The following is a 26,150-nucleotide window of genomic DNA, read 5'->3' as shown; positions in this document are numbered from 1 at the left end:
TCGGACGATAGATGTCTTATATCGGGATATGAGATTTTGGTCATATCGCACAGCCCTATATAGATAACATACATTAAAATTCTTTGGATTTTTATATTCATCATATACCCTGGCTCACAGGAGAGCAGCAATGTAGCAGAGAATTACTGTAAACCCTGAAGCATTTCAGTGTGATCAGTAAAATCTTGAAGTCATTTATAAAGCCAGTGATGAGAGTCTAAAACAGGGGTATTATCTTGTCTTTTGGTTTTTGTTTTGACGCCATTAGCTGTATTTTGTACCAGCTGCATGCATCGTACATGATTAACTAAAGTTCAAATCCAGGTATATGGCTGCTTCATCTAAGCAGACAACAGCCAAACAGCAGTCTCTGGTCTTTATTGTGGGTAGAGAACATTGGCTTGACATTTTAGTTTAGCCCCAACAAAGATTAATGTGACATTACTGCCATGACAGTTGGGCAAAAGTCAAGTACACACTAGCCTACAGCAGAAGTATAGGCAGTGAGTGTGTGCGTGTCTGTGATTCTGTGGTTCAGTTGGCCCATAATAAGACTTACACTGACACAAAAAGTATAAATGAAGTCTAAATATAGAACTGTGTTGAACACTTATGATAAATGTTTTAGTATCTGGTTGGTAGGACTGCTTTCTTCCATTCGGTTGTACTTTGTATTTCATATTTACAGAGCCGAGATTGTACGCTGGCTTGACTTGACATTCTTTTGTTAAATGTTCCAGGTGTGTCTGTCATTGGGGAGGTACCTGACTTTTATGGAGGTAAGTGTAATTATATGTCAAATATAATTATCAGCGTATATTGTGCTGGGATTCCCTTTAACAAAAACATTCATAAATGTCAGAGATCAAGTTTTGAGGTCACAGAAAAGGCCACAAGCTTATGTGTCATGTGTTATGTTTTCTGAATATCTTTTGACACTTGGCCATAGACATATTTCTTTTGCCAATGTGCCTTTGAATCTTTTTGAGCATTCTAGTAAATGGAGACGGGTTATCAAAAGCAGGAATGTACCAAAATTCAAAGGCTCGTTTCCATCTGATTTATATTTTCTAAACCAGAGACTGTCTGCTCTGGCAGGTCAGTGGAGTTGTGGCCTTCTTGACAGCCTCTGTTTTTAGTCAAGGCTATGTTACTAGACTTTTTGATTTCTTTTTGCATTAAAAGAAAATAGCTCTAACTCTTTACTGGCATTTGCCAAGTTTTCTATTTGCTGTCCCTTCCTACAGAAATAAAAACACTTTGGTTCTTTAATGTGTTTATTCCTGCAAGACGTCAGGATGCTGACCTCTGCTTCACCAAATTTTACACAGCTGCAGATGCAGCTGACATAGTTCACGAGGACACGTTATTTTAAAAAGTCTTCTGGTGAGCAGACACTTTTCACATAAAATACAACTGCCTTTAAGGGTTCAGCATAAAAACAATACAGTGTAACTATTATAAAGCATAGCTTTATTTATAATATAAATACAACTTCTTTTCATTGTTCTCCTTAATTACAGTAAACAGTTCTCAAGCTTTTGTGTTACGTTGATCAACTCATTATTGCAGATACTCTTAAAAGCCAAGAGAGGAAGTAAGTGTGCTACAAATGGGCTTTCACTGTTTTTTGTCCAACCCCTGCCAACTGAAGTGGTCAAACTACCAGAGAATTTCGCTTTCAGGATTCCCATTCAAGCAGTGACAGATGGCTCCCTTTCTCGTCCACAGTGGGATAGGGTTAATGAAAAAACCCAGACATAATGTTTTTTCCACTGTTTCTATTTCTGCATTTCTTCTTCTTTCAGATGTACATTAATTCTAATAGAGATGGTTTGGATCCAAGATGTTATGCATATGAACCTAGGCTGGTATTTAGAGCTAGGGACTGTATTTGAGCTGTCAGGCTTCACCGTGGTGCTATTTGGGGGTGATAGATGAGACAAAGAAGGGAAATAATGTGCATTTCGTCTTCATATATGTAGACGCACACATACACACACACACACTGTAAATGTAAAAAAAAAAAGTCATATTTACATTTACATAATTGATTGAGACAGCCTACATATTTATATAGCTAGTTTACGAACCATTATACTTTATACTTACTGATAGTTTTGATTATTTGGTCCTAAGGTAGGAGAGGCTGTAATTTCTGTTTTTTGACTTACTATTCGCCCAGTGTGCTTGTCTCTAGGAGAAAAATAAAGGTGAAGCAGGCTGTCGGCAAGGGATTAATTGGTAGAAGGAAGGCTTGCTGATTTGTTGCTTAGAAACACGTGATGCTGTTCGCAGGTTGAATTGTTGATGGCTCCAGTGAGCATCTTGTTTTTCTGTTGGTCACTTTTTGTTCTTGATGCTTTGCCATTGATTGTCTTTCACCTTTTCTTGAAGTATTGACCTTTTTTTTCTTATGCGTCCTTGTGGAGTATCACCTCCTGAACAAGCTGACATTATTTCTTCATGTTTACAGAAATAACAGAACATGATGTAGTTTGGGCTCTGCTGGCTGTTTTTTGATGCCCACATCAGTTGTTTTTAAGGTCACTCGGCACTGAAAGAAATGTGAGAAACTGCTGCTTAGGCTTGGTGATTTTGAACTCTTTGTCAAACCTGGATAAGGATGAAGGTGTAGTCATCGGTGTCGATAGCAAGTTTCTTAAAGGTCAGAACATCGTGTAGACAGCCTTCCAGCTGGGACACGCTGCAGAAGCAGGTTTTTTTTCATATAACTGAACTGCTTATCATTCAGCTCGTAGCAGTGTTTATCCCCATCATCCTGCTGTTAAAGCTAAAGTAGAGCTCACCTAATGCCTGCCTCTTTAGTACCAAGTGCTCACCCCTTGTCGGGCTGAACGATGGCTGTAAAAGTATTAAAATCTTAATGCTGCCTTTTTAAATCACTTCTCAGCTGGACACACACATACAGAGCAAACTTTTACAGCTGCAGACTAATACGGAGATTCCAGTCATCGAGCATTACACATCAATGCGTATAAAAGTGAAAATCTTTGGACTCAAGTTCAAAGATGTATATTATCTTCGATAGTTCTGCTCTATCAAACAATATTTTCTTTCGAGTGCAGTTGTAACAGCACAGCTGGTAACAAATTAAACATACCCTGCATGACTGACCCTGGCCGTACCCTGGGCCATACCTCTGTGAGTACTTTGGCCTGCAGTGAGGCAAGTTTTTTTTTTAAAAACATACGATTTTAAAAAGTAGGTTTTTCACTCCAGGGAGAGTTTGGTTTACCACCCTCGCTCATGATGTGGCTCGGGGGTTTGTGGGCAATTATTTTATTGCATTGTGCTTTTAGTGCCAGAAGGATACAATATGTTATCTGTCCCACTTGGACACTCACTTGGTCATGCAAACAAGCCATACTACAGATGTTGCTGTAAAGCACGGTTGTGATCAAAGTTAAATTCATTAGAGAATTACCTTCTTCTGGGATTTGGACTAATTATGTGATTACTGGGATACGACAGGAAAACTGCTTCAGAACATTGTTTTTTGCAGAATGGCAATGTGAGAAATGGCTGCAAATAAAATAAAGGCACTTAAAAGTGAAAAAACAAACAGATTTTGAATATATGTTTTATAATACTTCTAGCCAGCAAGTAATTGTGATTCAACTGAGATTATACCTAAAACCATAATGAATAATTGATGTCTCATTAGAAACCATTGCTATGAAAGATAACAGCCTCCTGAAATAACAAGCTTTGGTTTTTCAAATTCAAATGAGAGTCTAAGCTTACCTGCTGTTCGGCTGAATCAGACTGTCTGTGTCTGATAATGAAGCAGGTCCAGTGGAAGATCACTTCCAGCAGGCTCAGGAGACAGAGCGTTCCTGACTGTGTGTGTGCTTCTTCTCCTTTTGAACAGATGTGGCCTTTTCTTGAGACTTATTGTCCATGTTTCTTTCTTTCTTTGTGTGTTTTTGTGTGTAAGTAGGAGGTGGGATCACTCAGTTGACAACTGGGTAAATAATTACTTGCCAGCTAAACGGGAAGGCTCAGTACATCCAAGGCGAAGTAGTGCCAAAACGAGAACAGAAAGGGTTTTATGCAGGGAAAGAAGAGAACCTGTGAGAGATACAGATTAGGAAAGAGAAGAATGAAATGGAGTGACTAGCGACAGTATCGTATTGTGTTTTGTTTTGAACTTCGCATATTAGACTCCTTTGAAATGAGGGCGCAAAGAGTTTAGGTGGGGAGCTGAGAAAAGACCTTTTTTTTGCACAACAGTGAACACAAAAGTATTAAGATGAACATACAGCACTTTAGAAAAATGAATTGATTATTAAAGTTATTATGATGCATTATAATTGGCAAGACACATTTTAATAGCAGTACATCCCGTATTTGATTCAGAGCCACAAATCCCACCTGTGATAATGGTGTCAGTGTGCTTCATCCTCTAGAAATCCTTAGATTTTGTGCAAATGGTGCATATTTGGGTTATATAAAACTGTCAAGACATGTCACTAAGAAAAAAACCAAAACAGAACATGTACTGAATAAAGCAACCTTAACAACCAGAAAGCTCAGAGACCCAAGTAGTTGTGGAAGTAAATCAAAGAAAAGGGGAGCAAACCGTGACAGCAGGATTTAGATTGGAAAGGTGGTGGAGGGACAGAGGCAATCCAGGGAGAGCTTGAGACAGAGAAAATGAAACGAGGCAGGGAGAATGTAAGAGGCCCGTGTGTGTCTCCAGGCTGTGGGTCTTGTGCGGCCTGTTTAACAGCCCCCTTCCACCATCTGCCACGTCCCCCATTACAGGAAAAGCATAGGAACGGCACCAGTGCTCATGTCTGAGTTACACTTCAGCTGCTATTTCAGCACTGCAGTGCAGCCTCAGTGACTCCCTTCCAACCTCCACAGTCTCGCATTTGCAGTATTTTTTCATGACACCGACGCAGCACAGCCTAAGCCTAGCAGTAGAAAAGGGTCAGTAGATTCCCTTTACTCTACTGAATCTTATGTTTCTTTCATGTTTTCTGTTTCTTTCATTTCTTTTTTCACCTCTCTTGTTCCCAGAACATAGATCCTCACTTAATTTGCCTTCCATCAGCCCCACAATGGCCCATTTATTATATGTGTAATTTCTCTCTCAGTGGTAATTCAGAGTCCTTGGGATTTACATCAATGTCAAGTACTTGCACATGGTTGGCTGCTGTAGTGTGAGTGGGAGATGATCCTGTCTCCTAATGTCTTAATTGTTGCCTTCTGGTTGGCTGCGGAGGGTATAGCTAACTTGCAAATGTGGTTATAATTCTGCCTTCCTGCTTTTTTCTGTTCGTGACAGTCGAGGCAGAAGAATATGCATCTAATTTACTGGTTAAACTGCATGATCCGTTTTGGATATTCCTTGAAAATAGCCAGCAATCACATATTTGACTGCTGGAATGTGTACAGCTCTCGTTCTATTTTGTTGTCACGCTACACAAATATACCCGACTGCTTTTGTGATGTAAATTACGGATAGAAGGATCCTATAAATATAATGGTCCTTTGTTTGGGTTTCTAAAGGTCGCAGAGTCTGTCGATGTGACATTTTCAGAGTGAGCGAATCTGTAAGTACTGCCCTGGATCGAAGAGGCGCAGGATATCGCCGTCTGAAAGAGCCGGCCTCTCCCCATTGAGGTGTCAGCTGTGCTCTCTTAGAACTCAGAGACGCGAGGGAATAACACACATGTGCGCGCCCGCACATTTGTATTGCCGCAGTCACCTACACACGCTCTTGATCTGAGAGAATAATCAGCATTTGGGAACATTTCGCCTCATTGCTTATTCATAGCCTGGCATTGTGTTTATGTCTTATTCATGCCTTTGCTCGTGATGTCTGTCTGTTTTAATGAGTAATTGGGGCTAATTACGTGTGCCTGACGATGCTTTAAAAGGAAGCTTGAACCAAGAAACGCGTTTTCATCGAGGAGAGCGCTGAATCTGAAATTTCCTGTGCTGCGCTTCTCCGCAGCGCCGAGGATGACAGATACGGTATGAAGCAGGTTTGGATTATGCTAAGTAAAGTTGGCATTTCCACTTGGAGGATTTGTATTAGTGTGGAACAATAACATATCCACTGGCAACTGATAAATGCGTCACTCTGGTTTGGCACCTGACTGAGCACATCTCTGCCATAATTAGTGTGAGTTTGTGGTTTGGAATAAAGCAGAGGCTTATTACCCTGTGTCGATGCCTGAAAGAGAGTTTGTGCGGACTCAAGAATTAGATTAGTTACAGCTACAACTGGGATTTATCTAAACCCGGCGTCTAAGCTAGGTGTGCATGTCTGTGAAAAACGCAAATCAGGCTGACATATTAAATGGCAGGTCCTCACAGAGGCAATCTCACAATCTAGTCAGCATGTTGTTTTTGTTGTTGTTGTTTATTTGTATCTTTTCTTGTGTTATTTCTGAACCCAGTTCTCTTGTTTTTGATTAAACTGCCCCACAGCTGACAAATGGGAGACAAATGTGATGCTCTTGAAACTTGATTTCACTTCTCTGTAAGACTGCTCTTAGTTATTAACCCTTGGTCTTGTTTGTTTGTTGCCTGCAGATGAAGTCACAGGTTACGGACCAGTGTTTGAGGAGCAGCCGGTGGATACCATCTACCCTGAGGAGTCACCCGAGGCCAAAATTACCATGAACTGCCGGGCTAGAGCCAATCCACCTGCCACATACAAGTAACATATGCTCCGCATATACACTACATGCTGTGCATGTTATGTGCCTCTCACCTCTCACAATCCCTCAGACTGTTTTCTGACCTGCTGTCAAACTGCGTGCTCACAAAGATGTTACCTTAATGGTGATGAACAAATAAAATTCTGAAGCAGATTTAGCAAAAATAACTTTTTTTTTTCATTTAATTTTTTTGGACTCAAAATTTAAAGTGTTTTAGATCATCTGTTTCAATTTAGTCGCAAATACATGTAAATTAGATTGCTCTGCATCCCTTAAATCGGTTTCACTGTCAAGGAGCCCAGAATTAGATGTCAGAGGGGAAGGAATTAGCTTTGACCGCAGCTGGCATTGAGTGTTTAAGAGGGTTCATTTATAGTGCACTCTCTTCTGCCTTTCAAAGCATTAAAATTTGTCATTTTTTAATAGAGAAGCCCTCAGTTTATGAAATCTGGTAAACTTACGGTAAAAGATCAGCTTTAGTGCAGTCACTTGTCAGACTTTGTAATGTATGTCAGTGCTTCAGATAAGTTATCTGCTCGTGTTATTCGATGTAAAATCAACTAGAAACAACAAGAAAAAGAACGCGACTCTGACTCCTTTCAAACAGGGCGGCTGTGCTAACCCTGATCGTTTGTGTTGCAGGTGGAAGCTGGACGGCATGGAAATTGACTTGGATGCAGGGGGTAGTCACTACAGTTTAGTAGGAGGAAACTTGGTCATCAGCAAGCCTGATAAGACTGAACATGTGGGTCAATACTCCTGTTTGGCTACCAACACGTATGGCACGGTCGTAAGCAGAGAGGCCTCTGTCCAGTTTGGATGTAAGCTTTCCATTTACAGTCTGATGTGTAAAGCATCTCCTATTTTTAACAGCGCTGCCTTGCTGTACTTTCATGCATATTATGCAAACTGAAATGACAAGGACAACTGGGACAAATCAAATTCAGTATGACAAATATAATTTGTGAAATGCTAATGCGCTCAGAGATCACAACTCATTTCCAAAAGAATCGTTGATCTTTATACAAAACTTACACCGTAAGTGTCGTTTTGCAGAGATCTTTAAAACATGTGATGACGGGATGTAATTATTTTCTCTCCCCTTCTCAGATCTCGATCTTTTCTCATCGGAGGAGAGGTCGTCAGTGTATGTCAAAGAGGGACAGGGGGCCGTGTTGCTCTGCGCTCCCCCACCGCATTATCCAGGTACAACATGTGAAGCCTTAGCCTGCTGTTGCTGGATGTTCCTAAAAAGAATGAGCCCTAATATTTTGCAGCATTAACATCTAGTTAATTACAGAAGACCGTAAACAATATAGACTAGAACATAATCCCTTCACAAAAACCCGAAAGAAATCTGAACCCACAAAACTCTGGGACCAAGACAAGTCGTATGGAAAATGAACAAACTTGCTTGCATTGCTTTAAGTTTTACTCTGGTCCTTGACACAGCGACTCTGTCATGTTAAATAATTGTGACCATTCATGCACATATCCTCACTGCTGTTTTCATGAACTTGGTGAACTGAAATGAATTAATCAGATATTTTGTACACTGTTGTTAAGGACATGGTTAGCTTCTTAGCTATTAAGATAAAGAGATTGTTGTCTTCACAAGCTTACCAGATCATTCAGAGTGCCCTTGCTTCACATCCAGCCTCCTTCACTGTTTCAAAAGCAGTGGATAAGCCCAGACTCTTGACTGACAGGTGCCTTTTGCTGTTCCTCTTTCTGTTCAGCCGAGCTGTCATTCCGCTGGATCCTCAATGAATTCCCGACCTTCATCATACCGGACAAGCGACGTTTTGTCTCCCAGATAACAGGCAACCTCTATATCTCTAAGGTGGACTCCTCGGACAGAGGAAATTACTCCTGCATCGCCTCAAGCCCGTCTATTTCCAAGAGTGTCTTCTCCAACTACATCCCCCTCGAGCCTCAGACTGAACGTTAGTACCCCGGTTTCTACTTCTTGTTGTCTATTTGTTGTTGCTTTTGACTCTGATTGTTGCTAAAGTAGTAGTAACAGACTTTTGGGTTCTGCAGCTTAACAGAAAGCACAAATAGAAAATGGAATACAAAATTATAAAAAAGGTTCCAAGAATTCATGCGTAAAATACTGTGTTTAATACCAATTTATGCTTGCAATGCACAGCAATTATGTCAGTAAAACGGAGGGATTCAACAGGGATTAAATATGTGTCTACTATAAATGCCACACTTCCTCAGATGTGGTTTCCTGTATTAATTCTCACATTCTTTTGCCAGTGAGGTGTGATTATAGGGCAGGACCTCAAGTGTTAAGAGATGCTTGAAGACAGGAAGTGACTAAAATGCTGCGTCGGCTGCAATTCTTTCCTCCTGTCCCTACTGTAGCACTGTGTTTAATGACAGCGTTGTTTGCTCTAAATGCATTAAGGTCATGTCCCTGGTATTGACTTTTTAAATTAAATTTACAGAACTAAATGAACTCAGTAGTAGACTGACACATGATGCTTGTTTTGAGACAGAGCCAGCCGGCTACAGAGGACAAGAGGAAACATAAACTGTGCCAAAACGAAGGACAGAAACTAAAGAGATGTATGTGCTCTTATTTATTTAGGCCGTATGTTTCTGAACAGCTTGAAGTAATGGGTTCAAAAACCAAACTAAGCAATGTTAACATTTTTCCTTAAGGGGTTTCCAAGAATCCATTAGACGTTTACTTTCATCGCTGTCAAACTCTGAGCTAGTTTTACTTGTGGCAAGCATGTGTTGAATAGTAGAACACAAGCTAGAAGGATTTGTTCCATCAAGGGGGCCGGGGACAGAGCTGAGCAGTTGTTTGGGCTCTCTCAGGCATACATGTATTATGCCGTGTCTTCTGGGTATGATGTTACATTATTTACCTCTATCTAATTTTTTTTTGTGTGTGTGTGTGTGTGTGTGTGTGTGTGTGTGTGTGTGTGTGTGTGTGTGTATTTGTCCAGGTTTTATGAATGTGTATACAGAATTTTATACATTCTGTTAATGTGTTTAAGCATGTAAACATGAGTCATGCTTAGGGCTCTAAATAAAGCTTTTATTACATTCTATAGGCATTTCTTTCACTTTAATGCTCTGAGTATATGATTTCACTGTGTCCCATGTGTGTTCATCAGTCAGCAACGGCATTGTTGTTGCTTATATCTTGTGTTTTAACCACCTAATTACTGATTGCTATAGAACAGTGGTTAAACTTAAAGTAACTCAGTTGATAAAGAAACAGCAGAGTGGATGAGACATTCAGAAATCCAGGGCCCTGGATCTAGTCCTGGACCCGAGTTTTTAAACTGCAAATTACAAGTAAGGATACCGAGTAGGAACAGATTAATACTTCTTTGTAAGATTAAAAAAAATGACAAAATTACATTCACAGAAACAAATAACCTAATCACACACACAGTATGGGATATAAGAGTTCCATATATACGCATTATGGTGAATCTGGTGTGAGATTTTCAAAGAAAACCTTGAGAACAAACACAAAATTATTTTAAAGTATTTGTTTTGTTAGCATCTATAAACTGGGTTAAGAATCAGAACACATCATAACTTGTTGCTCTTCCACTCAGGTCCTATCAGGAAATACCCGGCTGACCTAAGAGTCAAGTTCCCTGACACCACTGCTTTGGTGGGGCAGAATGTCACCCTGGAGTGCTTTGCTTTGGGGAAGTAAGTAAGAGAGAATATGGGTAAACAAAAAATGCTAGATTGTAGAATTTCACACTAGCCAGCTATGTAGAGGTAATCCGCAATAAAAACGACTCTTAAAGGAAAGTTTAAGTGAATATGAACTCAGTTTCAGAGGCTGTTCTGCTCCGTTTACAATGAAATCAGATCCAAACATATCATTCTGTGAGCTCTCAAAGTTCTACAGCTGCTGACAAATGCTCATGAAGTCACATGATTTACAACCCATGTTTCAGAATGATAAGTATAGTGGAGCATGCAACAAGCGTTACAACTTATGCCTGCTCGTGCATTATTTTCCCCTGTGTGCCCTTTTCAGTCCTGTCCCTGAGATCCGCTGGAAGAAGATAGACGGACATCTGCCGTCAAACCACGAGGTGCATATGACGGGGACTCAACTGCATCTGTACAACGTGCAATTTGAAGACGGTGGCACCTATAAGTGTGAGGCGATAAACTCGAAAGGAAAGGACTACCACACCGCTCGCGTGTCTGTGGAAGGTCATTTGAAATTTTCTTGTCTTAACTTATACTGTAGTTTTCCAAAGTCTTTATCAGTTGTATTAAATCTCTCCTAGGTGTGCTTTATGGGATAAACTCGTCAGCACTGCTATTATTAGCACTGTCACCAGACAGGGTAAATCTTAAGATTTTTCTCAAACCCCTTATCTAAATGTTCTCACTTGCAGCTTTTCCAGAGTGGGTGGAGCACATCCGTAGCACTGAAAAAGACCTCAGGAGCGACTACACCATGTCCTGCAAAGCCAGTGGCAAGCCTAATCCACACATCCGCTGGCTGAAAAATGGAGAACCGGTATTATTCAGACTCATAGATTGTTATTGTCTTGTAACTGTGAATGCAAATGAGCTATGACTCTAAAATGCTCAGAGCCCTCTCGGTGGCTGTCTAGATCTCGTCTCTGTTCGGTATGCAGCCAAGGGTTGTTACAGGAGCACAGCAGAGACAGGAAGCTGGCACTGTGGGTAGACATGGTGTCAGGAGAGTTCAATAAAAAGCACCTTTTGTTTTTGAGCAGGTGCCAGCATGTGTTGTGTAATGCTCCATAGAAGCAACTGTCATCAGGCTCGAAAATGCTCTAGAGAGCAGCCAGTGACAGAAACGTGGGGGAGGTTGCTGGATGTATCATTATGCATTAATGAAATCCTCTGCCAGGCAGCTGAACTGCAGTAGCCATCATGTCAGCCATCATCACTTTAATTATGGCCATTTGCTTTGTAACAGAACTCAAACATTATGGGAAAAGATGCTTTATTTTGTTTTACTTTGCACTCCACAGGTTGACAGGAAAGAGATGAGATTCAGCAGCTTGACATTTGATGATTCAGGGATGTACCAGTGCATAGCAGAAAATCGTCACGGAGTCATTTATGCCAGCGCAGAGTTGCGTGTCTTTGGTGAGTCAAACAACTATCACAACACCCACGGCTGTGTCACGTTTCACGCTAACTAATAGATGCTTATTATGACATGGTGACTGTGCTTAGCCAGAATATGTATGTGTATATATATATATATATATATATATATATATATATATATATACATATATATATATATATATATATATATATATATATATATATATATATATATATATATATATATATATGCGTGCGTTCCTGTGTTTAATCTGTGCTCTACCATGTTTGAGATGAATAACCGACACTGTCACTCCTCAGACTGTGCTCCCACATTTGAACACAACCCAGTGAAAAGAGTGCTGGCAGCCAAAAATGGCCGGGTGGTGATTGAGTGTCGACCCAGAGCGGCCCCAAAGCCCGCCTTCTCCTGGAGCAAAGACACTGAGCTGCTTTCCAACTCTACCAGGTGAACAGTCTCTTTCTGTTTGCCTCGAATCTGTGAATATTTTATACATTTGTATTCATTCTCAAAGGCTGGTTTACCAGAGAGTTCCTTTGTTGTTTTAATTCCAATATTCATCAACCATAAACTGTTTTCAGTGACTGCCTGACACATCCGGGTTACATTTATCCATGGGGAAGTATTTGGGAATAAAATGTCATTTGGTGCTGACTTAGTTGTGAAAAATGTACACTGGCTTGATTTTGGGGATCTAAATAATCTCTAGATCTTCTAAACCGACTAAATACTGTCCACAGAAAAATTCTTTCGTCTTGTTGTTTGTCAGCTTTGCCATCACCAGTGGCTAACATTAAAGCTCATTCTCAAGATTAGTGTGGCCGGCCTGGTGTGTAAAACCCTGTGTTGTGCTCCTCACTGGCAAAACAAGCCTAATCTGTAAGCTCTGAGACCCCCAACAACTTTTCTCCCACCCTAAATACTTCAGAGTGGGACTCACTTGAAGGAGGAGCAGGAGGGAAGTTATTGTGGAACATATGCATCCTAATACTCTGGGTGGGGGCAGAGTGGCAAGGCTGGCAGGCTGTCTCTCATGCACTTATATGAAAAAAAAAAATGAATCAAACACTGCTGCCTTGCTGTTAGTACAAGCTTCCAAAAGTTCTCCTCCTTTCTTTTTCCCTTGGCAAACTCAATATCCATTAAGGAACTGACACATATTCTGAGTACTTTCATATTTTTTTAATAGTCCACATATCCCTGGACTACACACTGGGCTACTGACCTTCATATTGTGCTAATAATTTTACACTGCATAATGCTTTCTCCTGAGTGTGTGAACTATTACTTCTGGTTTCTCCACAGGGTGTTCATCTGGGAGGATGGAAGCCTGGAGATCCTCAATGTGACACGAGCAGACGAAGGCAGATACACCTGCTTTGCAGAGAATGACCGGGGCAAGGCCAATAGCACCGGCGACCTGTTGGTTATGGGCAAGTTCCAGCTGAAGAACAATGTTTAATGCTTCTCTTTGTATCCCTGATGTTTCCAGGACAGCTGTGACTTGCTTTGACTGATGTCAACCTTAGCTGGCAATCATTCCTGCCACTCTCAGTCCCACCAAGCAGTAGCGACCTCCAAATGTCTGCTATCGTTGAGTTATGGCCCTCTTTGCAGGCTGATAGCAAGCTTTCGTGGGACATTCAGTCGTTACCCAAGGGCAATGACACGAGGTTGCTTCTTTAGATTCAGCTTAGCCCCCACACGTTTCAGTGAAAAAGAAGAAGAATAAACTGGGATTGTCTGATAGAATTAAGAAAAAAAAATCCCCAGAGACTGATATGAGCTTTGTTTTCCTTGTTGTTTGTTTTCTTTAGATATGCAGTCAGAGCTGTCAAGCTTTTTATTCTGTGTTTTTACACTTAGCTCGGTTGGTATGGATGTGCAGCTCTTTTCTGCCCTCTTCTGGCTATTTTTGATATTTCAGAGTTCTCGCCTTTTTTTTTTACACCCCAATCAAATACTCTACAGTTGATCATCTTTGAACTGTTTAAGTCTATTTTTTTATATAAGGAATCTGCTCTTTCTTTGATTTTCATTTAATCAAATTACCCATGAGTTAAATAACTGACTCTTTTTTATAATCCCTGAGACCTGTTTATCTTCCTGTTTTTCCCCACAGACTCTACGAAGATCACCTTGGCACCATCTAATACTGACGTTAAACTGGGAGAGAATACCTCGATGCAGTGCGCAGCATCACACGATCAGTCTCTAGATATCACCTTCATCTGGTCCCTAGATGGCCGAGTCATTGACCTGCACATAGACAGCCAACATTACGAACGCACCACAGTGAGACATCATGTTGTTCCATTTATTGTTTTTGAATAACCCAGGTTTGGCCACAATTGAAAACTGAAAAAAATCCCCTTGACCTAGAGTTCACGCACATCCTAAGCATATCTGAGGTCAGGTTGATGCAATACGTGGAATACCTGGTATGGAAAAGTACAGTCGGATATAAATGAACATGACTCTAAAATTCATTTCACATACCTTCCTAGGCGGGAATAGCGCACAGTATATCCGTTTAATGGCAATTTCTGCTAACATCTGTTACTGTTGACATGACTCGCTCTCTCTCTCTGCCTCTTAAAGGCACTAACCATAAGCTAGTGGTTAGCTTTTCTCATTTGTCACTCCGCCTGCTAGGCAAACACTATTATGACTGTGATTGATGACATCCTGATTTTTGCATGCAGGGATGATTTTCCCCTCGTAAAAACAGGGTTCAGTTCCATTTGATACTGTTTGTGTGGCATTAGCAAGACTGCTAGTTTGATGTATTTTTAAAGTTGAATCTCATATTCAGTCAGAACGTTGACTGTTCAGTGTGCTGAGCTCGACATTTGTGAATGCGAAAAGAGGCTTTGTTTAACTCCCTGCCCAATTCACCTCGATTGCTTCAGTTACTAGACTGATACTAATGTGCCATTTATCCATATTTTATGATGTTTGTCAGGCTGATGCATAGTGTATACTTCTTCTAAACTTAAGCATTGTCTCTTGTGTTGTTTTGATCAGAATGGAAGCTCGAATGGCGAGCTGCTCATCAAGAATGTTCAGCTGAAACATGCGGGACAGTACACCTGCACCGCACAGACCCCTGTGGACAATATCACTGCTTCTGCCCACCTGGTTGTAAGGGGTGAGTCAAGAGTCATGTATGTAAAATGTCTCAAAGCATTCAGCTAACTAAACAAACACATAATGTATAGTATCTATGAAAGACAGATTTGTTTTGTTATTTCACATGATATTTATGTAATTTTTCTGCACAATTCTCACAGTCTTAGTGTGTGTGGGCCTCCGTTGGCAAACAGTCACATACTCCCATGCACTAATCAGGATTAAGTTACATTACAACATGTTACCTAAAGTCAAATGGCAGCTGGTGCATTTTTATGCACTGTCAATCACATCTGACAAAATAAGCCTGCAGGGCCCTGTCGAAAAAGATTAGCTCATGTTTTTGAGTCTTAAACTCCTATGTTTAATGGTTGTTGCTCATTTATGTATGTTTAATATTACAGGAAAAATTAGCATCCAAATATTTTGCTGCCTTGATCATGCAGACATTGTCAAAATAAAGCAGAAGCTTAAATGACAAAAAACCACACAATTCAAACAAAAGTAGAAAAAAACCCTGGTTCCTTCTGCTAAATTTCAATGTTCCCAGGCTCTTGTTGTTAGACCTTTAACATGCAGGTAAAAAGTGCACATACGTTAAAAGAACGAGGCTCAAAGACAGTACAAGTACTGCATTTTGTGCAGCGCATGTTTAAAGAGAAGTAAATCTCTCCCGAGCAACCAGACCGTAGAACTTTTTTTGCCAGATAATCTGTCAAACCCAAGACTGCATGCTAACAAAAGTGAGGGAGAAAATGTTTGAAAAAGCCGATGAAGGAAATGCCTTGTGTCCTCAAGCATAAGACAGAACACTTAAGCTTCTACTGGTTCCACCCTGAAAAGGTCAGACTAACTTAGTCAGATACCAAGTGGCATTAGCATTTCTGCTATGGGACAAGTATAAATGCTGGTGGCTTGCCTCAAGATGGCATTGCTTGGCTGCACGGTGGCACACTGCTGGTCATATTTATCCGAAACAAATTGCTATGTCCACCCAGTCCCAAGTAAGATGAATTGTTTTATAGGAAAGTTTGTGCTTGTTGCTATGGTTGCACAGACAAAGTAAAAATTTGACCTAAAAAGCAATGTTTTTAGTACAGTGCCAGCTCTGACCTGTTTATATTCCAAGCGTAATGCCTCGGGATGAGTATATAATGAATCAGTGATTTCAATCTCTCAGCACGGTATTTCAATGAGGACAGCTGCTGATTTCTAAACTTGCTCTTCCAACCTCATATAGATGTAACCATACACAAAGCAAACACTGTCACTTTTTCGGAGGTCTCTGTGTCTTCTTTACTGTATTTCAGATTGTGGATGATTCATCGCACTTTGTTTTCACCTTCTTCTTCTTCTTGATGACTGAGAACTTGTCTTGCAGTGCTTTCCTCAGCGCTTGAAACAGGCTCCAGTGCTGGAGGACAAAGGATCTTTTTAGATAGGAATTCTAGCAGTGAATTGCTTGCCAGTGATCCCTGGTGTGTCTTGGGTGTGCTGCTGCTGCTGTTGCTTTCAGAGCAGGTGTTGACAGATGGCCAGGTGAACGCACAGCGGCTGACTGTGACGTTTCCCAGAGTGTAACCAAAGCACAGGTCCGGGGCTGCTCCTAATGGAGTGCCAAATGCCAGCAGCCTGGGGCGCAACGAGGGAGAGATGAAAGACAGCCATTTATCATGGCAGATGAGGAAGCAGATCTGCTTGAGGAGAGTGTCCAAGCTCAAAACACAGCTCTGCACCTGTAGCCTGTTATTAGCAGGGATTAAAGATAGGCTGCGGAGCTGTTTTCATGTGAATGTATGCGTGCGTGTAAACAGAGTAATGTTAGGAGTCTTGGAGCAATGTTGAAGTGTTGCTGTGAACGAGGAAAACTATTTACAGACTTTGTTAAACTCTGGATTGTACTCAAGGACTCCTCCATATGGGCTCCAAACTGTAAAAAGCTAAAGTGCAGTGTTTTATTCCTTACATTAGATTGTAACAACTAAGCCTTCTCTCCTGACTCTTGGAGGCGAGGGTAAGCTTAAGGCCTGTCCGGCTTTTGGCTCTCTAATCGCCTTAGTTCTCTCGGCTCACATTCATGATTTGGAAAAAAGTAAATTCTGGCTGATTTCTGATGCTGTGGGTTGGGAGTCTAACCCTGACACAGTCTGGGTTTTCTATTAAGCCATTTTTTTAAGTTCCAAAGGAAGAATCAAGAGGAGCATTAGGACCAAGAGAAACACCGGATTGTAGAGCTTTTGCTTAAGCTTTAGTTCATGTATGTCAATGGGCTTCTAAGCTCTAATGCCTTAATCCATCAGTCTTTGCTGATGTCTTTTAAATAAAACTCTTAAAAATAGGGAAATGTAACGGCTTTGATGTGCAGTATTTCATATGCACCTAACATTAGACATCTTGAAAGTTTGTAAAGTTTTTAAACAGCTCAGGGTCTAAACTGAGTTTCTTTCCAGTTTGCATGTAGGAGACTTATTGACCGCTTGAGGAAAAAGTCAAAGTGAGCATTTGTAGGGATTCCTGCAGCCACATTTATGTTTGCCTCCCTTCTAACAATAATTTAAGCCTTCTTGTTATTCTTCTCTTTGCCCAGGTCCTCCTGGTGCTCCAGGTGGGGTGCGAATAATAGAAAAAACAGACAAAAGTGTAACGTTGCAGTGGAGCCGTGGTGCAGACAACCACAGTCCGATCTCCAAATATATCATCCAGTACAAGGACCAGTTCTCAAACGATGTCTGGAAGAATGCCACTACATGTAAGAGCTCGAGCGTGCTTGTTGGTAAAATAAACACTGCTACCGTAATGCTGAGCTGGATCTGGTGTTGTAATATTTGTGGTCATGCCACACAATGATACTATAGGCCTACAAGGTGGTTAATGTCTCTTACAGATGGCTTAAATATACTTTAGTTATGCTTCGGTGAATTAAAACATAGGATGGGTTCCCAAAATAGAACTGCACGTTTGTTTTAAGGATACAACCGGCATATAATATTCAACCGTAGAGAGCAATAGCACTAAAATGAACTTGTCTTTCTATAGTTCCTGTTAATGTAGAGGGGAACGCCGAGATGACCACAGTGGTGGACTTGATTCCCTGGACAGACTATGAGTTCAGGATCATTGCTACTAACACTCTGGGAACAGGAGACCCAAGCAACCCATCGCCTATTGTTAAAACGCTGGAAGCAGGTAAGATTGTTTTTTGACTTTGGACATCTAAATATAAGAAGGAATAAAGAATCGGAGCAACTTAATAGGTCAAGAAGTGGAAGGGAAAAAAAGAGATGTGGTACTACAGTCCAGCTTTCCGTTCTGTTATTTATTCATCATCATTCTATTATTGCACTGTTTACTTACGTTAAGTATCACTGGAGAAATGAGTCAGCATAAATCCCATCATGCCGCGCTTTCTAGTGCAGAAAACTCACCACACAAACCTCCACAAATGAGCACTTTGGTGAAACTGTATACTGAAATTCAATTATAAAATGGGAATCACAGACTTACAGTAACCTCTCTTGAAAAAATAATCACAAGTTGAAAGTGAGCTACTAGACTCAAGGCAAACAGAAGAACTTGTCCCTCTCTCTGGCTCCCTGAATGGCAACGTTCCCACGTGGACATTTAGGTGTTGCGTTTGGCACAGGAGAAGACACTGATACCGCATTTGAAGAGGAAGGATGTTAGAGCAACATTGGCAGGGCTAGGTTACAGCCTGTGTGGTTTGGCTTTGTTTGCGTGGATTCATAGCAATGTGGGCTCAGAGTTTTGCTGTTGCCGTCTCATTGTAGTTCCTGTGGTGGCGCCCTCAGATGTTGGCGGGGGTGGAGGGGCTAGCAGAGAACTGACCATCACATGGACGGTAGGTTGGGACTTTCCACTGGGTAAAGTGGGAAGATGGGTTACATGTTTATATATGAAAACTTGCTAAAAGATGTTTCGTTTTTAGTTCAATTTGTAATAGTCACACTGACATTTAGATTTACATTTAAAAGTGAGTGGGAAGCCATGTGGTCAGTGTTTCAGAAATCCAACAAATTATTAAAATGAGTTTGAAAAAGGGCACAGAAAGACCAGATAATGCAGATGTCTGCTCAGGATTTCAGTTATTCAGGTCCTCGTAGTCTTAAATGCTTCAGCTGAATCTTTTTTAGGCTCTTAAAGATGTGTCACTTCTTCAAATTAAGCCCAAGAAAAGATCCAAAGATTTTATTGTGTTGTTTATTATTCACCACATGTACAGCACATACAGGAGAGCTTATTGTTTCTTTCTCACTGTAGTATAAAAGAAGAAATGAGAAAAGATAAAAGGACACTCCAGGGCATCTATAAAAAGCGGCAGTAGTGCAAATACAGTAACAGAGATGTACGGCGATATATAATATAGATATAAATATAACTAGAGCAACTTCTGAGATGTACATGGACAGTTGTGCAAATTCGAAAAAAGGCCAATTACACTTAAGTTTTTAAACTGGTAATTAATAAAGCACAATGATAGGTTTTCAATTGCTTTGTTAATCAGAACAACGAGCGTACCACAGATCATGCAGTAGAGAAGACGGGAATGATAAAACGATCGCTATCGTGAACAAAAAAACAACTCAGCGACTGAACTAATTCATGGCGTGTTGCTTCTCTGCTGCAGCCGTTGATAAATTAGCTATGGCTAAATTGTATTTTTCTTGGCTGCAGCATGACCGTTCAATTCCAGAGCAGCTGGAGGACGAGATGATATGTTTATCTTGCAGTGCATGTGCGATGACAAAGACACGGTGTCCACAAAGGAAATGAGGTGTGATGATAGAGAAGGATGAGCTAATTGTGTCGTTGCTGTATATAAAACAGGTGCCTTACACAGTGCAGTCACTGTATTAAATTCTATTTAAATATCATCTGATTTGTGAAATTTGATTTTTTTTAAGTTAGGCTATTTTTTACTTTGCTATAAAAGCTGGTCAAGAGTGACATGTGTTAAATAAAACATTTGCCAAATGCCATTTCTCAATTTATTATTCATTTTGTCAACAGCCTGTGAAGCCAGAGTACTACTATGGGCCTAATTTTGGCTACATTGTGGCCTTCAAGCCCCAAGATGAGCAAGAGTGGAAACGGGTGGCAGTAGCCGATCCCCAGGCCAGGCGTTACATCCACAAAGCCTCTGACATCCCACCTTTGACAGAGTTTCAAGTCAAAGTCAAAGCGTTTAACGTCCAGGGAGAAGGACCCTACAGCCTAACAGCCATCATCTATTCTGCACAAGACGGTGAGCGGTTAAGAGATTCAGCCCTCTCATCTGTAACAGGGAAAAATGTGCTAAAGTGATCTCAAAACAGCATCGCAGATCAACCTGGTTCTGTTTTATTAGTGTCAGAGAATGAGGGATTGCTCAGTCCTGCTAGTCAGTGTGCCACTGTGAAGTAGGATCCTTTTAATATTAGCTCTCATGTATAATAATGAGAAATATTAATACCCCTTGAAAGTGAACCCATCGTCCCCCCTTCTCTTCTCGGTTTCCTTGTTGGGGGATTATTATGATCTACGTAGCATGAACCCGAAAGCTGATAACTCACCCAAAGATGCAAAGCATTTAGCAAGTTATTAGCTTCCACTGACAAGCAGTTGAGATAACCACTAGAAACTCAAGCATGATGGGTGACAGAGATGCTCCTGCTGCCATGGTAACACAATCAGGAAACGGTTGCCTGGTGGGGGTGTATGATTTTTACGGTTACGCCTTCAAAGTGAGCCGTCGCCGGGCAAATCTGTGACCATAGTTGCGTGCAGGCTGGTTGCGCATGCATACAAACCATCTTCCTCAGAGTTTGCCTCTGTTTACAACGTGGCGACAGCATGGCAGTTTAGCATTTTAGGACAGTTTCCTGGCAAGAAAAGACTACACACAGGGTTTAAATGTTCCATAAGTCGTGGAATAGTGTCTGATGGCGGATTAAGAGAAATGCCACTGAGAGAACAAAAAGCAAAAGAAGCCAATAGATACGTATGAAGAAATATAAGCTAATGTTTAGTATAGTAAGTCTGTGTATGTTAAACTAAATATTTAAAAATGTTGGATTGCTTTGTGTTTGATTAAAAAAAGAAAACAATGAATGTAATTTTTTGACATCCTTAAAACATGGGTCTTGTAGTGAATATAAATCTGTTCTCTGGGTTTCTTTTTAGCTCCATCTGAAGCTCCTGCAGTTGTTGAAGCCAGAGCTCTCTCTGCCAAAGCTGCCACTGTGTCCTGGATGCCCCTCTCATATAATAATTTAGATGGATACCAGGTCAGTAGAAACGTTTATGAGGCTTGATCACAGTAGTAGTCATCACTTTAGCTGATTCAAACACCTCCATTTGTGACTGCAAACTTACTTTAAGCACCTCTAAGGAAAACCACAATCAATTTAAATCCATAAAAACAAACATCCATACAAACATATTGCTTTAAATATAAAGACGTGCTTTTCTCCAGCATTTCTCAAAAACTGTTAAACTTATACTTACATTTAATAAGGTTTTCACTTGTACAGAGCGCTTTGAAACCAAGATGGTATCCTTGCAGTCTCACCCATGCGTCTTTGTTTCCCAGGTGAAGTACTGGGAATCTGGTCAAAGTGAAGGGCAGGCCGAGACGATTGCCGTGTCTAGCAGGGAGAACCACACTAAACTAGAAAACCTGAGACCTTACACAGAGTACATTATTGAGGTTCGAGGCTACAACTCTGCAGGATATGGGCCACCCAGCCACCACTTCCGGGTCCTAACCAAGAAACCCCGTATGTTGCTCTTTACAGTAGTTTATCATTAACTAACAGAGAAGTGCTTGGAAAACAGTTCAGTGTTGTGTCTGTAAGAACAGTGCATTCTGCACACAAGATTTGAGCCATTTAAAAATAAACATATTCATGATTGCTTTGTTTTAACTTCACCAGCACCAGACCGAGCCCCCAAAATAATAGCTAAAAAAGTGAAGGGCCAGTCAATAAATATTGCCTGGGAACAAGTGGAACCAATGGCTAATGAGTCCTCAATAGAAGGGTACCGAGTGAGTTTCATCTTTTCATCATTCTTGTTTCATCTCTTAAATAAAAAAAATAGCTGCTGAGACCCTTTTCGTTATTTATTAATATGCATTAAACATATGTGCATACGCAGGTACTATACAGGCCAGAGGGCCAAACCACAGGCACTCTGTACAACACCTACAAGCGAAACATTGATCTTCCCCTACCTCCAAATGGGAACTATGTGGTGGAGGTCCGGGCACACACAGAAGGAGGAGATGGGGCTACGACCACAGTCCAGATCACAGGTAATAAAGTGATTTTGAGTTGATTTAAGATCCCTAGTTTCCTAAGTTGGCTTTTGTGTTTAATTCTGTCAACATGGTGTCTGATTGTGCTTAAATGGAAGAACGTATGTGGCTTAAAATACCTGAAAGAACAAATTTAGAAGAGATAAACATTCCTTCAAATTCCTTTTGAATTGTTATCTTTTAAGATTAAATTACTCTTATTCCATGAAACTAATCACCCATGAAAATTCTATTCCATCACCACCCAGGTTTAGTTTCACTCACAGGAAAAAAATAAGACTTAAGTAATTTGATGACATTTAAAATCCATATTCCTGTGGGGAAAGACACACACTTCATTCCTGACCTGCCAGTTTCTGGTGGGATTACAGGTTCAGAGTATGCAGTAGGTTATCATTTGTCACAGCTAGAGGGTTCCCATGGGCCAGAGCAGAGCTGTCACTTCTGGTTATATACTTTAGATTGGAAAGCTAAGATGGCCCGTGACTAAAGCCTTGATAGCCCGCTGACTGGATCCTCTCTCTGGCTGATGGACTGACGGGGCAGGCCGACTGCATAGAAGAGCTTAAGCTTCTGTAATTGATCTTGATGAGAAGAGGAAACCCCTCCTGTGGTTTTCCTTATCCCTTATCATTCAGTCCAGACCCCACCTGACAGCGTGATTTCACAGACCGGGAAATTTCAGCCGTGAGGGATTTTAAGTGCAGGGCACTGACAAATAGAAGGGCATTTAAGGCATTATCCACACAGATGGGGTATATCACACTTCACACTCCAAACATGGTCTTGAGTTTGATGGTTGAGGATTGGTGGGGAGTACAGTATTTCAGTATTTCCAGATGTTGATAACAACAATAATAATAACGTTCCTGTTCCATCTTCTATGTTTGCAAGTTACCAAAGTGTTGCAGTGGCTTATGAAAGCAAATACTAAGACAAAGACAAAATATATAAAAATATAATTAAAAGCATACTGGTAGGTGTCATTAAGATTACTTACAGTTTATGGACAATGAACAGTTTGATCACCTAGCAGGTTGAAACTGATTTTGCAAACACAACAGTGACACTCAGTGTCTTGGCACGGTTAGGGGTGATGTGCAGTCTCATTGTTGTTGTTGTAGGTTCCAGCTATTGATGAAGGTATACCTACATTTCTCCTTCTCTGTCAGGTGGGGGTGTCTCGGCCGCCCAGTCTCTCAGCGTACTCTCCCTGCTCTTTGTGGCTCTCCTCTGCCTGAACCTCTGAATGTAGCGCCATCTTTGTCTTCACTTCCTGTGAAGGAGACTCCTGCAAGGACTTTAAGCCTCTTTCCACAATCTTTCAGTTCCGCCCTGTAATCTGGGATGCCATGTTCTGGCTCTTTCCTCTGGAATATGTTTGTGGAAACGGACACAGAAATGGAAAAATTGGAAAAAGGACAAAGACATTCCTTATTTATCCACAAAAATGGCCTCTTTGGAGGAGAGTCAAAGGAGTTCTGTCAACTTTAAAAATATGCCTTATATAAATGACTGCACTTATCCTTCACAGCAACTTGTTTTAAAACGTTCTGGAAGTGCAAATGCTGCACTTTTGATAGGCTGGCTGTTTGGTCATTTTAAATCACAACGCTGTTCTTTCTTATTATAAAGATGCTGTATGTTTGGTCTGTGACGTTCTGGAAAATTCTTCCTACAGTGCATTCCATAATATAAGGTAAACAAGTAACTGTGAAGGGTAAGTGTATGAGTTTATAAAAAAATATCTTCATGTGTTTCATGGCTTGCTGGTCGGTGGATTTTTTTTTCTTAAATTAAGCACACCCTCTGTTAACGAGATACAGTCAAATCAAATCTCAACCGCCTGCATCCTTTCAGACGCAGGTAGAGAAATGAGCAGATGATGCCATGCTGAAAAGTAATCAGTAATTGATATTGTTTTACTGTCTAGTATAACAAGGTTTTTTAAAGAGAAGTGGATTGGTTTAACCATGCAATTGCTGCTTACCTCCAAACCGTAACATAAGCTTTACTAATACCTGTGCGCATGTTGATGAAGAGACGATTGAAATGGCTCAGAGTGTTCTGATTCTGGCACATTTATATCCAAATACAGAATCCATTGGAACCAACCCACAGCAGCAGGAAGTGCCAACAACGTCTAAAGGAAGTTTAAAATGTAAAACTGCGGCGAACAGTGTGTGACTGTGATGAAGGCTTTGCAGAAACATTTAGATTGATGTTCAACCGAGACTGAAAGACATCGCCCGTGATCTAAACTAAATCTACTTTGTTTTGACTGTATCATTAGGACCTCAGTGGTACCACCTGGTGCTTTGTAAACGAATGTTGGCATTTTATTTAATGTGATCAGTTTCATTTAATATCTCTCATTTATGGCTTTGAGTGTGAGTCCCTATTAACAGTGAGAGTGAATGGTAGCGACGCTCATGCCCTCCTATAATTGTGCAATGTCTGAATTACCTGTGGCTACTTTATATTTTCTAACAGGATCATTGCATTAGCACCTGTTTTCATTCTCTAAAAATCAGAAGGTAAGCAAAGCCATCCGAGTCAGCTGTAAGAGCTCATCCAAAGCTCACGATGTTATTCTGAATACATTTTTGTCTTTTTATTAACATATGATCAGAGATATATAAACATTGTCATTTTTTTTGTTTTTTAATATTATATTTGTATGTCTCCGCCCAGCTCTGGTTGGACAGTTTCAGAGTTTATTTCTCTCAACTGGAGGAGCAAACGGTACATTTTGAGTTCCTCTGATTTCTCTCTTGTGTGACTGACGTTGGTCATGCTTCTTACATTGTGACGATATCAATGTCCACCACAAAGTGCTTTTTCCTGACTTTTCTTCATGCCACAAAACATAAAAAAAAGAGTTGCCAAATGCATGAATGCCTTGAACTTTGACATTTTTGGAAGAAGCAGCGGCTCAAAATTATAACATGCATGAGATTGGAGAGCAAGTGGTACATTACTTTGCAACACTTCCACATCATAGCGACTTCTCGGCCTCTCGGCTTCATGTGAAACACATTCCATACCTGAGTGGCATCCCTTTACGTCAGAGAAGGAGTAGATCCTAGACTAATATGTTCGTTAGCTGCTAAGCGAGAGAGAAAATCTTAAACTGACTAAAGGAATCTCACTCATTTGAGTTCAGAAGTGGTCCCGCAGTCTGGTACATGCAATGGCTGCGATTTGATAGTATCATTGGTGGCTGTGGCAGCATGTTTGGCTGCCTCCTGGAATTCAGTGCTTCGTTGGACATGAATGGCATATATGAGGGATGAAACTGAAACCTCTCATTGGCTGGACAAGAAACAATAAAAGTGTAGTTAACTATACATTCATATACTGTTCTGCTCTTTTCTTTGTCATTCTTGCAGCAGCTGCTCAGTGAATGCTCATCAACATGCCCCAAAAATGACTTGTACTGCTTTTCAGTTGATTATTTGAAATGATTTACTATTACAGGTCCATAACATGGCATCAAAAAAAGTGTCGTTTTTCAAGTAAAAGTACCACGGATAAATACAAACTCTTTATTTATAGGACAGGCATTTCACAAGGAGGATAGCAGACTTTCAGCTCTAAAATGCTCTATAAAGTAAGAGAATCAAAAGCATCATCTGTCATGTATAGGCATGTTCTTGTCAGTTTCTGTGTGTGTCCCCCTTTTATCTAGAGAAAAAAAAAAAGCTTTTCTTTACAAAAGCTGGTACCAAATATATCAGAGATAGTGTTTCATTCTGGCCTCCATTACAGATAAGGCCTGTTCCACTTTTTCAAGGAGAAACAGCTGTTGGAGTTGTGTGTCCTATCAGGTATTGAGCAGATGAAAAGTAAATTGTTATCACTTCTTTTCTTGGATTAGGTCGAATTCTTT

The 26,150-nt window shown here is 40.6% G+C and overlaps 1 protein-coding gene across 5 annotated transcripts in view; it reads left to right on the top strand.

The window, feature by feature from the left end:
• The window catches only part of cntn1a (contactin 1a), a 63,979-nt gene extending 38,371 nt beyond the window's left edge, over window positions 1-25,608 (top strand). For 4 of the 5 annotated variants that reach the window (XM_082539270.1, XM_082539272.1, XM_082539271.1 and 1 more), the window contains exons 3-24: window positions 741-779; window positions 6,574-6,700; window positions 7,344-7,522; window positions 7,812-7,907; window positions 8,441-8,647; window positions 10,292-10,391; window positions 10,729-10,910; window positions 11,099-11,223; window positions 11,708-11,825; window positions 12,111-12,258; window positions 13,117-13,244; window positions 13,934-14,106; window positions 14,839-14,962; window positions 17,531-17,692; window positions 17,980-18,129; window positions 18,732-18,802; window positions 19,972-20,206; window positions 21,124-21,227; window positions 21,533-21,719; window positions 21,876-21,988; window positions 22,099-22,255; window positions 24,357-25,608. In XM_082539270.1, coding sequence (XP_082395396.1) covers window positions 741-779; window positions 6,574-6,700; window positions 7,344-7,522; window positions 7,812-7,907; window positions 8,441-8,647; window positions 10,292-10,391; window positions 10,729-10,910; window positions 11,099-11,223; window positions 11,708-11,825; window positions 12,111-12,258; window positions 13,117-13,244; window positions 13,934-14,106; window positions 14,839-14,962; window positions 17,531-17,692; window positions 17,980-18,129; window positions 18,732-18,802; window positions 19,972-20,206; window positions 21,124-21,227; window positions 21,533-21,719; window positions 21,876-21,988; window positions 22,099-22,255; window positions 24,357-24,445 — 3,014 coding nt within the window. In that variant the 3' untranslated portion in view covers window positions 24,446-25,608. Of the gene's footprint in view, window positions 1-740; window positions 780-6,573; window positions 6,701-7,343; window positions 7,523-7,811; window positions 7,908-8,440; window positions 8,648-10,291; window positions 10,392-10,728; window positions 10,911-11,098; window positions 11,224-11,707; window positions 11,826-12,110; window positions 12,259-13,116; window positions 13,245-13,933; window positions 14,107-14,838; window positions 14,963-17,530; window positions 17,693-17,979; window positions 18,130-18,731; window positions 18,803-19,971; window positions 20,207-21,123; window positions 21,228-21,532; window positions 21,720-21,875; window positions 21,989-22,098; window positions 22,256-23,430 lie in introns of all 5 variants that reach the window. The other variant, XM_082539273.1, reaches the window with a different exon arrangement.
• The last annotated feature ends 542 nt before the right edge of the window (window positions 25,609-26,150 follow it).

Source organism: Aulonocara stuartgranti, assembly GCF_965226115.1.
Source record: "Aulonocara stuartgranti genome assembly, chromosome: 7".
Classification (NCBI taxonomy): Eukaryota; Metazoa; Chordata; class Actinopteri; order Cichliformes; family Cichlidae; genus Aulonocara; species Aulonocara stuartgranti.
The sequence above is the reverse complement of the archived record's forward strand: the minus strand, read 5'-3'. Positions and strand labels throughout refer to the sequence as shown.